The sequence below is a fragment of the Schistocerca piceifrons genome, chromosome 4 (genome assembly GCF_021461385.2).
Source record: "Schistocerca piceifrons isolate TAMUIC-IGC-003096 chromosome 4, iqSchPice1.1, whole genome shotgun sequence".
Lineage (NCBI taxonomy): Eukaryota > Metazoa > Arthropoda > Insecta > Orthoptera > Acrididae > Schistocerca > Schistocerca piceifrons.
This window is the reverse complement of record NC_060141.1, coordinates 422,202,585-422,217,864: the sequence shown is the minus strand read 5'-3', so window position 1 is coordinate 422,217,864 and position 15,280 is coordinate 422,202,585. Positions and strand designations below refer to the sequence as shown.

At 38.7% G+C, this 15,280-nt stretch overlaps 1 protein-coding gene across 1 annotated transcript in view; it reads right to left on the bottom strand.

The window, feature by feature from the left end:
- The window catches only part of LOC124795887 (tripartite motif-containing protein 45), a 177,099-nt gene that overhangs the window by 15,730 nt on the left and 146,089 nt on the right, over window positions 1-15,280 (bottom strand). Inside the window, exon 9 of the mRNA XM_047259968.1 lies at window positions 10,268-10,382. Coding sequence (XP_047115924.1) covers window positions 10,268-10,382 — 115 coding nt within the window. The remainder of the gene's footprint in view (window positions 1-10,267; window positions 10,383-15,280) is intronic.

Here is a 15,280-nt window from a genome sequence, read left to right as displayed (position 1 = left end):
TTTGTATAATTGCGTAAAATTTTACACGACTGGCATAAAGAAATTAAAACATGATGAAAATTTGCCCCTTATAACAACAAATAAATGTCATTTTAATTTTAGCTGACACGTTAGGTCTAATACATTTTACTTGTACAAAAGTTTATACATGAATTTGCCACGTCATTTTTGATGTTTGTGTAAAAATATTTAAAAACAAGTGAATAATATTTAAGAAGTCGTTTCTTTCAAAACTCATAAGGCAACATTTCTGTGACAAGTTATTTCATGTTAATTCTCATCATTAATAAATCATTTATGTTTACAACTTTCATGATGATGAGCTAGTACTCCTTTTAACTTTTAAACTCATTACATTGTATTTGTTTACATGAATAAATTGCAAAACATATTATATGTCAGGATTGAAAAAACAATGTACAGCAGAGTCATGCTAATTCAAACCCCGGTAATCAGAGCGTTTGGGTAATCCAAACATGAAAAATGTTAGTCTAAGTATGGAAAACTGTGCGGTAAACTGCTGTACACACTATTTTAATTTACGCAGTACAGTAAACATGTATTAGAAAAATTGGCATGAAAACATTAGGTTTAAACAATGTGTAACAATGAAAGAAAAGCTGTCAAACTTACTAAAATACAGCGGACATTTTATCCCTACATTTTGGATGACAAAAACTCAGTTATTGTTTTTTGGTGTAATGAAGACAGTCTATCATATGACGCATAGTTGCGCCATCATCTCATGAATATCGAATCAGTTGGTGTAGTACTGAGCTGTTGCTCCAAATAACATAGCGCAAGGTCAAGGGCTTCTGCTGCGTCACTGTGTGGCACCAGCTCTCCTTTGTTGCTTTCAGGCTCATTGTCACTTACGTCACAGCAGTCCACGTCTTCCTGGTCTTAAGTCACAGCAGCAACTAAATCAGCGACAGTAAGGTTCTCCACACATGCCCCATCCGCTGCCATCCACTCATCTACATCTCCTTCACTAGCTTCTTCACATCCAGGGATTGTCTGTATCATTTGTGGTAGATTTTCCTCTTCATTTTCAACTACATTGTCCTGAAATTCAAGAGATGTCCACAGTTTTCTCCACGATTTTCTCAGAGTATTTTTTGAAATATTCTGCCATGCCTCAGCGGCACAATAAACAACATCCTTCACATTGGTCTTTTTATTTTGTCCACTAAAGGAATGCTATCATCTTGGATTAGCATTCTTAAAAAATGTTTTCTGTAAATCAGTTGTAATGTTTGCAGTACACCCTGGTCCATCAGCTGTAGAAGTGGTGTAACATTTGGCGGCAAAAACTTCACCACAATTTCTCCATTGCATAATTCCTCAGTGCTGGGGTGAGATGGCACGTTATCAGTCAAAAGGATTGTTAGGGGCGACAAATGATTTTCCTTAGAAAACAGTCAAACAGAGGGAACAAACTGGCTGTGAAACCATTCTTTGAACAGCTTACCATCCATCCATCCATGCTTTTTTCTTGTTGTGATAATATATGGGCAGGGACTACATGTTGCAGTTTTTAAAAGTTCTGGGCCTAGCAGATTTGCCGATCAGCATTAAAGGCAGCTTGTGATTACCAGCAGCATTGCTGCACACTAATAGTCACATGATCTTTGCACATTTTAAAACCAGGAGCATGGTCTTCTGCTTTTGATGCCAGGCTTTTTGTTGGCAATGCCCTAAAATTAAGGCCAGTCTCATCAGCATTATACATTTGTTGGGTAGAATACTTTTCCTCTCTTATCATTTTTTCAAACTAAACCAAGTATTCCTTCGCTGCATCATGGTCGGAAGAAAGCTTCTCTCCAGTAATTGTTAGCTGACGGATTCCATGACTTTTTTGAATCTGTCCAACCAACCCGTACACACACTAAAAGGCTCATCAACATTCATTAACTTGTTCAAGTAAACAGCCTTCTCCTGAACCAGTGCTCCACTCAAAGGAGTTCCCCTTTCTCTTTCCTGCGTAAACCAAAGGGAAAATAGTTGTGACAACCATGGTGGACAGAGCCATCGCTCCGACGTCATCTCAGACGCCGTCGCAATCTGTTCCACCGCGCGACCGTGGCGCGGGGCGCGGACAGCGGAGGGAGCGCGCCACGGGAGGAGGGTATTTAAATCGGCCGCCGCCGCGACCGAACCCAGTTCTCTCTGAGCAGCCATAGCGTACGGATCTCCGTGCCGGCACGTTCACAGGAGCTCAGTCCGTCAGTTCACCTGATGATGGCGACATGTATAATCGCCGAAATATTGTGCCTGTTGGACACTGTAGACCGGCAGTACACCCGTGGATATTTTGATTAAAGGAAAAGAGCTTCATCCACTTTATTATACTGGGACTGTTTCAAAGTCTGCTGAATTTCAAGTGTTTTTCCTGAAGACGTTGCACAGGACTATTCAAGCTTGACTCGGTTCTTCTTCCAATCACAAATGGTTACTTTACCAACACCCAGTTCTGTTGCCAGTTTAGATACATTCTCACCATTGTCTATCCACTTCAAAGCATTCAGTTTTTCTTTGAGAGTTAACGTTGTATGTTTCTGTTTACCCATGACGAAAATACGTACACCACTACACTTGAACGAATACAATACAACTGTTACGCGTGCCAGCGATTGATAACTAACATAACCAAGCACTTTGCTAGCCAACTGACAGTGCACTGACCTCAAACACTACAAAGGTCTCAACAATGCACAACAAGGGCAGGGAGTGAGAGTGATCCATTGTTCCCACACTTGTTCCCATTTGTTAACCATGGTGTACCTACTTATCTGCTTGGTATACTTCATTCTAGAAACTCGTCACCGTAATTCCGGCTAATCTGAACAAATCGGTAATCTGAACAAGGTCCAATCCCAATTAGTTCTTATTAATGGGACTCTACTGTACATATATGCATTCCCATGAACTACTTTGATCATCTCATTTAACTCAACTGTTTGTAATTCCGTGCTTTCTGATGAAAGGCATAGAGAACTTCACTCTCATGTTTCCAATCAACACAAGCAAGCATAACCATCCGCAGCCATTCGGTGTTCATATCTGTTACTGTTTTTTTTGTTCAGGACCTTGACTTTACTTCACAATATTTTACGTACTATAATTTCTTTATATCCACACATAACATTCAAACTATCATATTCATACACATATTTAAATCTAAATAGTTACTCATGTTGTGGTATGGCCCATTTCTTTTGGTACCAACTATCTAAATTCCTTTCTTCTCATTACAGGGGTGTTCTTTGTAAGAAGTGTAATATTTTGTCTCTGTTACTGATAGCATGGGATTGTTAGGTTCAGTAAATAATGCAATGGAATATCTGAGACCAGTGCACACAAGCAATCTCAGTAAAATGGAATTGAGACTTGCTTCACCCAAAGAAATAGAATCCATCATAAAGTCCTTGAAATCAAAGCATTCTAGTGGTTATGCTAACATATCAACAAAGTTAATAAAAGTGTGTTCATGTGAGCTTAAGTTATTTGTGTAATCAATCACTTATCACAGGAACATTCCCGGACTGGCTTAAGCATACTGAAGTTATACCTCTCCACAAGAAAGGGGACAAAGAAATGCCATCAAATTACCGACTGATCTCACTTTTGCCAGCTTTTTAAAAAATCTTTGAAAAGGTTATGTTTAAATGTATACTGAAGCACCTTAGTGAAAATAACATACTGTCAAAGTCACAGTTTGGGTTTCTTAAGGGTGCTGATATTGATAAGGCTATTTACACTTACAGTGAAAATGTCCTTAATTCATTAGACAACAAATTAGAGGCAACTGGCATATTCTGTGACCTGTCAAAGGCTTTTGACTGTGTGAATCACAGCATGCTTTTGAGTAAATTAAAATATTATGGCATCACTGGTAGTGTTGCAAAATGGTTTCAGTCATATCTTCCTAATAGAAAACAAAGGGTGTCATTACGTAACACTTCAGCAGTAGGCAATCGGACATAATCTGATCGGAAAGAAATTACATGTAGTGTTCCCCAAGGTTCCATACTAGGTCCACTAATTTTTCTTGTGTGTGTTAATGACCTGCCATCTGTTACATTACCAGATGCCGAGTTTGTCTTATTTACAGATGATACAAACATTGCAAAAATAGTAAATCAAATATAAATTTAGAAAGAGCAGCTAATTAAATATTTACTGACATGAATGAATGGTTCATAGCCAGTTCACTGTCATTAAACTTTGAAAAGACCCACTATATGCAGTTCAGAACTTCCAAGAGATTTCCTTCTAGTGTATGTGTAAAATATGACGACATGGAAATAGGAGAAGTTGAGAGTGTAAAATTCTTGGGATTACAACTTGATAATAAATTCAATTGGGAACGAATACTAATGAACTGCTAAAGCGCCTAAAGAAGTCTGTGTTTGCAATGCGAATGATGTCAGATATAGGAGATATAAATATAAAAAAACTGGCATATTTTGCTTATTTTCACTCCATTATGTCATATGGTATCATATTTTGGGTTAACTCCACAAACTGAGAAAAAAGTTTTAAGAGTACAGAAGTGTATAACAAGATTAATGTGTAGCGTAAATCCAAGAACATCCTGTCTAAACCTATTCAAAGAATTGGGCATGCTAACTACAGCTTCTCAGTATATTTATTCCTTAATGAAGTTTGTTGTAAATAATACATCTCTTTTTCCAACTAACTGCTTAGTACACAGTATCAATACTAGGAGTAAGAACAATATACGTAAAAATTTAAAATCACTTACTCTTGCTCAGAATGGAGTCCACTATTCACCAACGCATATTTTCAGTAAGTTACCAGCAACCATGAAGAGTTTAGTTTCAGACAAGGCATAATTTAAACATAATTTTAAAGAATTTTTGGTGGCCAACTCCTTCTATTCCATCCATGAATTTCTCAACAAGTGCAGCAGACCATTTTAATGAAAATTTATTATACTTTAATTTTTGACAATACTTGGTTGTAACAGCCAAGTAACTACGTATTGTGTGAATGATGGATGTATGGAAAGCAGATGTAAGCCTTAAGTCTGTAAATAGTGGAAGTTTAATTTTAAATCTTGTACATAATTTGACTGTTCTTAACTGAGGATCATTGAAATGAATAATTTACTTTAATTTTTGACAATACTTGGTTGTAATAGCTAAGTAACTAGCTACTGTGTGAATGATGGATTTAATGAAAGCAGATTAAGTATTAATCCTGTAAATATTAGAAGTTGAATTTTAATTCGTGTACATAATTTTACTTTATTGACTGAGGATCGTTAAAATTAATGAAACTCAAGTTTTTCTAATTACAGTTTTGTAATGTGTTTATCTGACATGTTCCACACCCAGGAGGATCCCCACTTTTGTGGGTCTATGGAATGAATCATCTAATCTAATCTATTAACTTATAGACCAACTACATAGTTGATCCAAAGCTGACCAATGTATCATTTTCACTTGTAACATGTATATATTTTCATTCAGTACGCAAATGTTTTTAGTTCATTATTCAGATTCTCAGAATTCAAATCTTTTTGTGAGGGAGCAAATATTAACAGCATTTTTATCACTTTCATATCTTCCATCTCCATAGGATGAGTGCACATAAAAATAATAGATATTGTCCTAGATGAGGAATAGTATCATTACCCCATCCTGTAGCTTATTCAGAGCATGAGCATATGCCTGGAATTATTCATTCTTTCATGGTCCATACAGATTTGGTATAATGTAGTGTTTAATTTAATTTGTATATTGTCATCATATAGATTTTTGTGTATATCCGAGGGTTGGGACTTTAATAGTGGCAACTATTTATTTACAGCTTGTACAAAATAGATACTTGTTCAAAGTTTTACTGACCTTCAAAGCTGGTTGTAGGTTTTGTTCCAAAAATGAACAGCATAGAGACAGAAGTGATGACACTTTCTGCAGGACCTGACATAATTTTGTAGGACAATGCTCAAGCACATACAGTTCAAGCTGTTAATGATTTGTTTGACTGATGGGGCTGCTAAGTGCTATACCACCTACTGCACTCCCCCGACTTAAGCCCTCGTGAGTTCAACTCAGTTTCTAAACTGAAGGAAACACTTCACGGCATTCGCTTCAGAACTGCTACAAATTCGTCGGGCAATAGACCACGCCGCTCGAACTGTAACACAACTAGCACTGCTAAGAGTATCCTCCGACTTTCACATTGCTGGCAACAGGTTATACACAATGCTGGTGACTACTTTGAAGGTCAGTAAAACTTTGAAACATGTATCTATTTTGTACAAGCTGTAAATGAATAGTTGCCACTATTAAAGTTCCAACCCTCGTATTATAAATAATAACCTAGTGTGTAGATATCCTCTTGTAGTTAGTTCATTTTCTTTCCTTCCACACAAATATATCCTTATCTTAGTTCTCTTTCCTTATATTAATTTTATTCTTATAGTGCAGACTTTGGTATTTATTTTAGTAGTCAGTTTATATTCATAATCTTTCACATATACTGTATTTGGTGTACAGGTTTCTAATGTTACCTGAGTGTTGGGTGTGATAAGCAGCATTTTCGACCTGTTTTGCCTTTGCACATGTGCTGAGATCACTGTCTTGTGGTGCAAATTTCTACTGCACTTGCAGAAAATTTCTACTGCACTTGTGTGTAGCCTCTTGTCGTAATGGTACATCATTTATTTCTCCCACTATAGTTATCCATTTGCGGTCACAAGTTGTACATATTGTAGTATTGAATTTGCATCATGGCAATTAAGTGAACATCTTTCATAATTTATAGTGAAATATTTTCACTATAAGCAAGAACAATAACTTCACGAGTTGGTTTAACCTTTTGTCAGACTCACTTATTGCACAAATTTTTTTAGAGCCGTATGTGTGGTTAAAGGCCTTTGTCCTTTCAATTTACAGGGTAAGCTAGTCCATATGATCCTTGTAATTATAAAAGGTCCAGTTGACAAGAGTTTCCATTTGTGATTAAGTTTTCCATGGTTGGTAGATCTTGAGTGCATTTGCAGCAATACTTTTTGGCCTGTATGGAATTGTACAGTGCACCCTAATCTTTGTTGAAAGACCTTTTTCTCCGCTCAGCCTTTTCTACTAGATTAATCAAGGCTTGCTGTATTTTTTTCATCAAATGACATATGTCCCTTGGGTACTTTAAGCAGTGGTTTTGTCCCACTCATCCGTTTCTCGTTTCTCAAACATTAATGCAGCTGGTCTAAAACCTGTTGAAGTATGTGGCAAATTATTAATGATCTGCTGAAATGGTGAGACGAACTTGATACATTATGTATTTTTCTGTGGTGTGTAGCAGCATATAAATCTATTAAATTCCTTAAACACCCTACCTATGGCCTTGCTTTGGGGTGGAATCATGATAGCAGTACGTGTTTTGTTTTGTTTCCATCTGTTACCTGTGAAATACGGTGCATCATCAGATAACAGTGTCTGTGGCTCCCCTATTCGAGGGTGATAGTCGTCTGTAATTCTTCTAATAATAGAATCGGTGGTCACTGACCTCACTGCATGCAACTTAACGTTCTTGGCAAAAACACCACATAGGGAAATTACTTACTTGACACCCCCTTTTCCTTTTGGATAAGAACTGGCAACATCCAATGATTGAAATTCTAATCGTTTTGTGGGAACTGTTAGATGCAGTTCAACTTATTTTGATTTTTTGGAATGTTTATTGTTCTGACAAGTAATGAATTTTTGGATTACTTGGAGAATTTGGCATCACATGTTGGGTAAGTAGCAGTATGTGTTAATCTTATCAGTGCATTTAGAAACACCACAATGACCCCATACGTAGTGAGTGTAAAGAATGAACTTGTCTGCAAAGTTTTTAGGTAAACATATGCACAACTGTTCTTGGTTAGGTGTACGTCGGTGAAACAGTATTCCTTTATAAATAATATAAAACTTTTTAAAGTTGTTATTATCATCATCTTCACATAGTCTGAGTCTTACCTTCTTCCAGTGTGGATCTTCTTGCAATTGCTTCAAGGTATTGCACTTTTTTACACAATATGGTCGACAAGTTTTGTCTTGCATAAGTAGGACGCTGATTTCAGAACTGTGTTCGATGAGTTGTAAAAAGTCTTTTAACCTTTGTATGTTTTGTTTACCTTTGATGTACAGTACCTCAAACTGAGTTTCCGCAAGTAATGACACCATGTAGCTAATCTTCTGTGCAGAAGTTTGCATGTCAAGAGAAAAGAAAGCACTTGGTGGTCATGGTAGACTGTGGTGTGTTTTCTCCACAAATAATATTCACACTATAGAGAGGGCTTCGAGCTACATTATTGAATATGATCACTCACATTCAGTAAGAGTTATCTTGGGTGTTTGTTGTCTATTTGTCTTGGTGATTTGGAATAGGCAAGTGCCCAGATCCTGTGAAGATGCATCAGCACTTAAACAAAACTCTTGTGACATGCCTAGATGATACAATACATTTGCATTGAGTAGAGTATTTTTTATGCTTTCTGAGTCAGTTTGACGTTGATTTGTCCATATCCATGGGTTATTCTTCTGTAACTAATTTAACAGGGCACCACTGTTCAGCAACTGGTCAGTAATAAATTTTCTAAAGACTCCAGGCCCAGGTAAGCTTTGAGTGGAGTTGTTTTTTGTCCTGACATTGGAGAAAATGTCTGATTGCATTTAATTTCTCTGCATCTGGCAAAGTACCTTCTAATGATATGGTGTATCCTAGGAATTTGACCTTTCCCTTCCCAAATTCAGGCTTTTTAAATTTTCTGTGACACCGTATTCTGAGAATCAGTATAGTGCTTGTCCTAAAAATTGCAAATACTGTTCCCAGAGAGGCATTACTGGTAGCAAGTAAGTGACTTAATTAAGTAGTTCTGGACCAAAAACTTTGTCTAATGTAGGAATGAAGACATATTTTGGTGTTTGTTCATTCCTAATTTCACTATGAGTTTTCATCATTCATACAACTTATGCAAGGGATGATGAAAACTCATAGTGATGTTAGGAATGAACAAACACAAAACTTTAATGGCCTAACACAAAAATTTAATAATTTAACACAGAAAGTTGAAGACAGGCCTTTCTATTCTGCCAGCACACCCACTAGTCTTTTTTCTCCCTCCTTTGCGTCTCTCCTTTTCCGCCCCCCACCCCTCCCCCCCAACCTCCCGAATGCACCTAGTAGCTTTACCCTGTTCCCACAATGTCAGTATGTGCTCCCACAAGCAGCACTGCACCCTCTCCCACCCCTACTCTGCTATGCCCACCCTCTTACCACCTACGGACTGCTTCTCCCATCAGGCACAGTTGTTGTACACAGTCCACCCTCAGTGACCAGAAACAGTTTTCATGTGTGTGTGAGTTGTGCTTGTGTGAATGTGCGTGTTTTCTACTTTAGAAGAAGGCCCTTTGGGTGAAAGCTTAAATCTGTAGCAGTGTTTTTGTTGTCCTGGTCTGTGACTCAGTGTCTTCTCTATATAGTGAGTAGCAATCTGTCCTCAAAATTTTGTCATTATTTGAAATGTGTTACTTGTGTTTGTTTATATGTGCAGGAATAAATTTGCACGAGTTGGTCATTCTGTTACACACAAAAATTTCCCCCTAACAACTTAGTTATGTGGTCCAACTCAGGACAGAATTTAAAAACTTTGTTGTCTCATAAAATCAGTAACAGAAAACTGGATAATCCTAAAGTTGTGCTGTTGTGAACATGTCACTTTAAAAATATGGTGTACAGACAGGATTTCATTGGGCACAGCGTATACTTGTTGGCATTCATCTCTAAGAAGGTAGGTGTGGTTCATAGAGCACGTGTTTATTCTGAGTATAATAATGACAATTTAACCCTGTCTTTGTTTGCAGGATGATGTATACGGTGACTGAATAGTGTTACTGGCCATAACTTTTTTGTACCATAGGAAGATTCATTTGAGAAAACTAATAAATTATGAGACAGAATATCTGGCCAGTACTTAGCTTTAGGAAACAAAATATCTAATACTGTTGATAGACACATTTAAAAGGGCCACACTATCTAGACTGAGATTATACATTCTAGCAAAGAATGTAGAACACATGATTTATGTCACCTTCAGCATAATTCCTGTAGGAAATTACTTTATCTTTTTTGCTATATGTGGAGCAGAGTTGCCCAGAAAGGCCAAAATTGGCTTACTTTATGTGCCTGCTGTATCTTTTGGCTTGACGCTAACATGTACAGATATTTTTATTTTATTACTGTTATTTACCTTAATTGGTTTCCCACGAACATAGACAGAGAGACTGAGGTTCCCTGCAGTGTCTGGTACAAACACTAGCAAGTACGTTCCATCTCGACGGTCAGCCACGTGGATAGGAATCTTCCTGAAATTTAATGACTTTAAATACTCGTAATAAGTTATTTCTTATCATAAGAGTGTCAATTTCCTTTTCTGCATACCTATGGAAGAAGAATGCCATGCTAATCAGTTTTGTGTTGTGTTTGAATAATTATGTTTTGTAATATTACTTTATCAATATTTACTAATTTATATTGTTGAAATATCATGCAGTATTTCTCTCTTAAGATGCATCCATAATAACTAAAGTTTATTAATGTAGTTTATAATGGAATCTTCACTTTGTTAATGTGTATCTTAACTTGCTCCACACCCTTTAAGGTTATCATTCTTGATTATCATTGGAACACAGTGATTGACTGAGTGAATGTATTACTTAACTTAAAATTAGACAGTTGATTTGTCATTGAAGAAAATGTGTATGTACTATGTAATTTCAAATTAAGTGCAACTCTTTACATTACCAAGGAACTGTTTATCATGGTGTACTAGCATGCAATGATTTTTCAGCCTTGAAAGATGTTCTTGTGGCAAATTTAATCAAAATCAGTCTACTTGGTATTGGTGAATGCATTTTATTGAGTAGATTCCATCATGAAGAGCCTACAAGTATATGGGGCTGGGCTGATAAAGACATGGAAAGATGCAGTTAATACTGCTGGCACATATTTGTTACTCCAACAATTCTCATGAACAAAAGCATGAACTACTTGTAATATGGTTAAACATAATCTAGTCACCAAGTGGCAGCACATGTGAACATGTGTAAAGATGTAAAATTGCTAGTTGTTAGAATTAGGAATGAGCTGAAGCATGGTTGTCTGCAGATATTTTTCGAGGGTGTGGAAAAACTCTAAAATATTTCTTATATAAAGGATTTGGTCAGTTGTGGGACATATCACACCATAAGAGCTATGTTTTATAGGTGAAATCAGAAACTTATTATATATCAATGAATTGATGCTAATCCACTGAATATATGAGTGAAAACCCTGTAGTCCAGATTCCATAGGGAGGGAGAGGGGGAGGGGTCAGTGCTCTGCCCACCCTCCTCCCCTCGTCCCAGTCTCCCTTGTGAATGTCCATGAGTTGTAGAAAATGAGCCTAGTAATGCTTAAGGATGTAGGAAGAGTCATCCAAATCAAGGAAGGCTTATTGGATGGGATGACACAGGAAAATGGAATAATTTTTACTGTTACTCTAGTCAACAGTTGTTTTTCTTCCTCTTCTATATGTAGCTGCAGTGATTATAAACATTTAACTATATACAGTAGAAATGAAGTATTGATTTGCTATGCACATTATTGCTTAAATTTGTAATAAGGATTTGTAATGGCAAAATCCAAATATTTTTTATTTGGGAATTGTAAGTTTTTTGACTTATGTTTTTAAGAAATGTGATGAAAGAAATTTTTAGCATCGTGATCCCAAACTGTGTTATGAAACATAGGTAATAATGCTAAGCCTATGTGGAGATTATGTTTGTGTGTTGTGTTGTGGTTATGAACACCATCAATCATTTACTTTATTTGTACAAACTTACTTCGCTCACTGAATAGCAGAAGTGTTGAGTTGTTGACAGGCACATACAAAACATAAATAAAATTTGCTAGCTTTCAGAACTAATCCTTGACACAGTACCAGGATTTAAATTTGACAGTGGACTAGGTTGGGGTGGGGATAGGTTCGGGTGGGGTGGGTAGAGGGTGAGAGAGGCAGGAGACTGGAAGAGGGGTTGGAGGGGTTGGGTGTGGGTAGCTAATGTCTTGAAGGGAGGCAGCAGGTTTGCTTGCTATGAATGTGAGAGGGAGGAGTGGCAGGTGCACAGGCTAAGTATGTGAGTCATAGATACCGGAGCAGGTTCAGTGTGACACACGATGATGACAATTTAGAGGCTTTGAATGGGAGGACAGAGGAAGCAAAATTTGGATAGAGGGTATGGGGAAAATAGGTTAGATGAGATTGAGACCAGGAAGATTACAGGAGAGAAGTGTGTGTTACATGGATAACTCCCATTTGTTTAGTCCACAAAAGCTGGTGGTGGAGGGAAATAACAAGATGGCTCAGGTTGTGAAGCAGCCATTGAACTTGAGCATGTTGTTCCAGTGGGTGGTCAACTTATGTTCATGAACACAGTTTAGTTGTGGCCATTCACTCTGGTGGACTGCCAGTTGCTTGTCATTGTGACGTAAAAAGCTGTGCATTGATTGCAGCAGATCTGGTATACGGCGTGGGCTGCTTTCACAAGTGGCACAGGCCTGGAGCAGGAAGTGCTTAGTTGGTGGACTGGGCAGATCTTGCACCTGGGTCTTTCATAGGGATATGACCCCTGTGGCAAGGGGTTGGGAGTGGCAGTGGCATAGGGATGGACCAGGATATTGTGTAGGTTGGGCGGGTGATCGACTATCCCTTTAGGAAGGATCCTAGGTAGAATGTCCTTTAATTCTGGGCTGATAATAAATAATCACCACCCTGGTGAAGGATATTGTACTGTTGTTCCAGTTGAGGGTGATATTGGGTTATGTGGGGTTCCTCCTTTGTAGATGATTTTTGGGTGCAGTTGGTGGATTAGGATTGTGGGAGGATATGACATAGGAAATCTGTTTACAGACTGGGTTTAAGGGGGGGAGGGGAGGGGTAATGCTGGTCTGTTAAGGCCCTCAGATAAGATTTTTAGCACACTGGGAAAGGGAATACATAGTTACAGCTCTGTCCTAGCAACAAACCACTAAATTTGATCACCATATCAGTCCACCTCTCCCCACATTGCTCCCTTCAGAATTTTATGTCTTTCCTTTTTTTATGTTAACTTAGGTGTGATCAAGTATCCTCACATCACAGAATTATCCTAGTTCACTCAGCAAAATTTCTTCCATTCTTTTCACTCTCCAAGCTCATGTTTTGTTATCCATTTCCCTTTACAACCACCTGATGCTTTCATTTGTCCATTTCCTCTGTCATTTCACGTTTTCCTAGTGCCATCTCAGTTCAAATGAACCCTTGTTCCATCCATTTGCATCCACTCTGAAAAGCAACCATTTCCATAGCTGAAACACAGTCCCTGTTCCTTAAATCCTTCCTAAAGCCTGGAATACCACCTCCCCCAATGGCCTAACCCTAAAAATTCTCCTTTGAGATCCCATCCTTCCATTCACAATGAACCTTCTTTTCAGTGTATGCCAATCCCTATCCCTCACAGACCTGGTACTGCAGAAACACATCTTCATGGCACAGGCATGTCAGAACCAACTCTGCTCCTTCCAGAAGGTATTTTTGCTGTGAAAAATCCTCACTTCATAAGCCACATCTCCAAAATTGAAATGTTTGCCTTGAACAACTGGAAGATACGTCAAAAAAAGTTTTGCATTACCCTGGTTCCCAGAACTCCTGAAGACAGACATTGACTGTGGATATTGCACCACAGACACAGACACTTTAACTGTTCAGAGATGTCACTATACCAGCTCAAAGATGTAAACAACCATGCATGAGCAGTACCTGTTAGATGGAGGGTGTCCGACAGCCAATCAGTTCCAGTCATTCCACTAGGAAGAGGTACACGGCTCATGTTATCTGTAGCTCAACCATGCCTAGACTTTCAGTATTGTGGTTCAATTGCATCCGCATTGTTACTTTGTGCTAGAAAGGGCCCTCAACAAGGGAAGTGTTCAGGTGTCTTGAAGTGAACCAAAGCAATATTGTTTCGGCATGGAGGAACTGTCAGTGATGCCTCGCTTAGGCCGGCCAAGGGCTACTACTGCAGTGAATGACTGCTTCAGATTATGACTCAGAGGAACCATGACAGCAATGCCACCATACTGAATAATGCCTTTCGTGCAGCCACAGAATGTTGTATTATGACTCAAGCTGTGTGCAATAGGCTGCATGATGCGGAACATCACTCCTGACATCCATGGCGAGGTCCATCTTTGCAATCACGACACCATGCAGCTCTGTACAGATGAGCCCAACAACCCGCCAAATGGACCGTTCAGGATTGGCATCACATTCTCTTTATCAGTGAATGTCACATGTGCCTTCAACCAGACAATCATCGGAGATGTGTTTGGAGGCAACCTGGTCAGGCTGAAGGCCTTTGACACACTGTTCAGCAAGTGCAGCAAGGTGGAGGTTCCCTGCTGTTTTGGGGTGGCATTATGTGGGGTCAACGTACGCCGCTGGTAGTCTTCGAAGGCGCCGTAATGGCTGTACGATACATGACTTCATGGACGACAATTTGTGCCCCCATTGTGCACATCTTGTGAATGACTTCCTTCAGGATAACGACATCACTTGACTAGAGTGGCCAGCATGTTCTCCAGGCATGAACACTATCAAACATGCCTGGGATAGATTGAAAAGGGCTATTTATGGACGACATGACCAACTATTCACGCTGAGGGATCTATGCTGAATCGCTGTTGGGGAGTGGGACAATCTGGACCAACAGTGCCTTGATGAACTTGTGGATAGTATTCCACGACAAATACAGGCATGCATCAGTGCAAGAGAACGTGCTACTGTGTATTAGAGGTACCAGTGTGTACAGCAATCTGGACCACCACATCTGAAGGTCTCACTGTATGGTGGTATATCATGCAATGTGTGGTTTTCATGAGCAATAAAAAGTGCAGAAATGATGTTTATGTTGATCTCTATTCCAATTTTCTGTACAAGTTCCAGAACTCTCAGAACTGAGGTGATGCAAAACTTTTTTTGATGTGTGTAATTCTAGTCACCACCTCCATGGATCGTCCAACCTGTTAACGTCCTGCTCCTGCCTTAGAAAACCATGACACATCAACACTTGTCCTACCCACACTGAACTCCCCTCTCCACTCACAGGACTCAAACCCTGTCGAATCCAAGCAATCCCAGAACACTGTTTTTAATCTTTCCACCAAAACCTTAATTTCACAGAAG